Genomic DNA, 1,208 nt, shown 5'->3' with positions numbered 1-1,208 from the left:
CTAAATAACAGTCAATGATTAAAACCTCAAAGTAAGAAGGAAATATAGGCCTCAAAGAGGATGATGATAGATAAACAAAATCAATCGCAAATAAATAATTGATTATTCTTAAAATATTTTGTAATCGAAATAGTACCAAAAAGTCTGATAATGATCCACATACGTTTGATGTATGTATAGTTTTTTTTCTTTGTTTCTAACTGCAGACAATAGTCAATTAGTACAGTATACAAATTATTTAGTCAGATATATTTCAGATCCGTTGTTTTTTTATTGAATTCAATACCATTATGTACTATTTTTGATTTAACAAAAACTTATGTTAATTCTGTTACTCTTGTGGAAGTAAAAACGGTTTCAATATCTTTGGAAAAGGTAGGTTAAATTTAATATTGTTGGTTATATTCGTAGTAAAGATTCAAACTTAGGTCGCATGAATTTGCTCTTGAAAGTAGTGATGTTATTCGTAGTCCACCATGGACCAATTAATGAATAATGAATTAAAAATTAATGTTGATATAATTAGAAAACATTACCTGGAAAATATTCCTCATGATTCGAGTAAGAATATCATGTTTCAACGAGGATTATAATTATTCTTATCACTTTAAAACAAAGATTTCTTTTTAAATCATTTTTTTTTTATTACAGCATTATTTTCATTAATAGTGTCTCCTTTCAAAGTTATCAAGTTAAAAAACGTTCTTAGTTCTTTAACTTACCAGATTGAATTGAAAGATGCTCTAGAAAATTTAGGTTACAGTAGAAAAGATAATGATTTATACCGTATTTGGCAAACGAATGATTTAAATAATTGTAGCTCAGATGTAGTAAAGAAATTCATTGAAATACTTTCCAAGGAGATCTCTCCAATTTTAAGTAACATTTTTAATGTTGAATTAAATGAAAAAATAAGTATTACTGCATCTTTATACAGAAATGGAGGTATGATTAGCTGTTATGGTGATTGTTTAATAATCTTCTCTTGTTTCGCAAATTTATTTTTAATGTTTAATTATTTTATAGATCATTTGTTATGTCATGATGACAAATGTGAAGATCGATGTATTGCTTTTGTTTATTATTTATCAGAGGCTCAAGGTTGTGGAGGGTCATTTGATATGTTTGATCATGATGGTAATATGATTTTACTGCTTCTCAAGTTTCAATAATATAATTATATATATATATGTCTGTGTGTGTCTCTA

General features: G+C 26.4%; 1 protein-coding gene across 1 annotated transcript in view; it reads left to right on the top strand.

Moving 5' to 3' along the window:
• Positions 1-393: 393 nt before the first annotated feature.
• Positions 394-1,208, top strand: part of sud1 (Prolyl 3-hydroxylase sud1) — a gene marked incomplete in the record, with an annotated part of 24,894 nt that continues 24,079 nt past the window's right edge. Inside the window, 3 exon segments of the mRNA XM_067050595.1 lie at positions 394-561; positions 652-945; positions 1,027-1,137. Of these exon segments, the coding sequence (XP_066906696.1) occupies positions 477-561; positions 652-945; positions 1,027-1,137 (490 nt within the window).

The sequence above is a fragment of the Halyomorpha halys genome, unplaced genomic scaffold (assembly GCF_000696795.3).
Source record: "Halyomorpha halys isolate HHAL.00 unplaced genomic scaffold, Hhal_1.1 Scaffold2523.1, whole genome shotgun sequence".
NCBI classification, from domain to species: Eukaryota; Metazoa; Arthropoda; class Insecta; order Hemiptera; family Pentatomidae; genus Halyomorpha; species Halyomorpha halys.
Note: the sequence above shows the minus strand (reverse complement) of the source record. Positions and strands in the feature narration are given on the sequence as shown.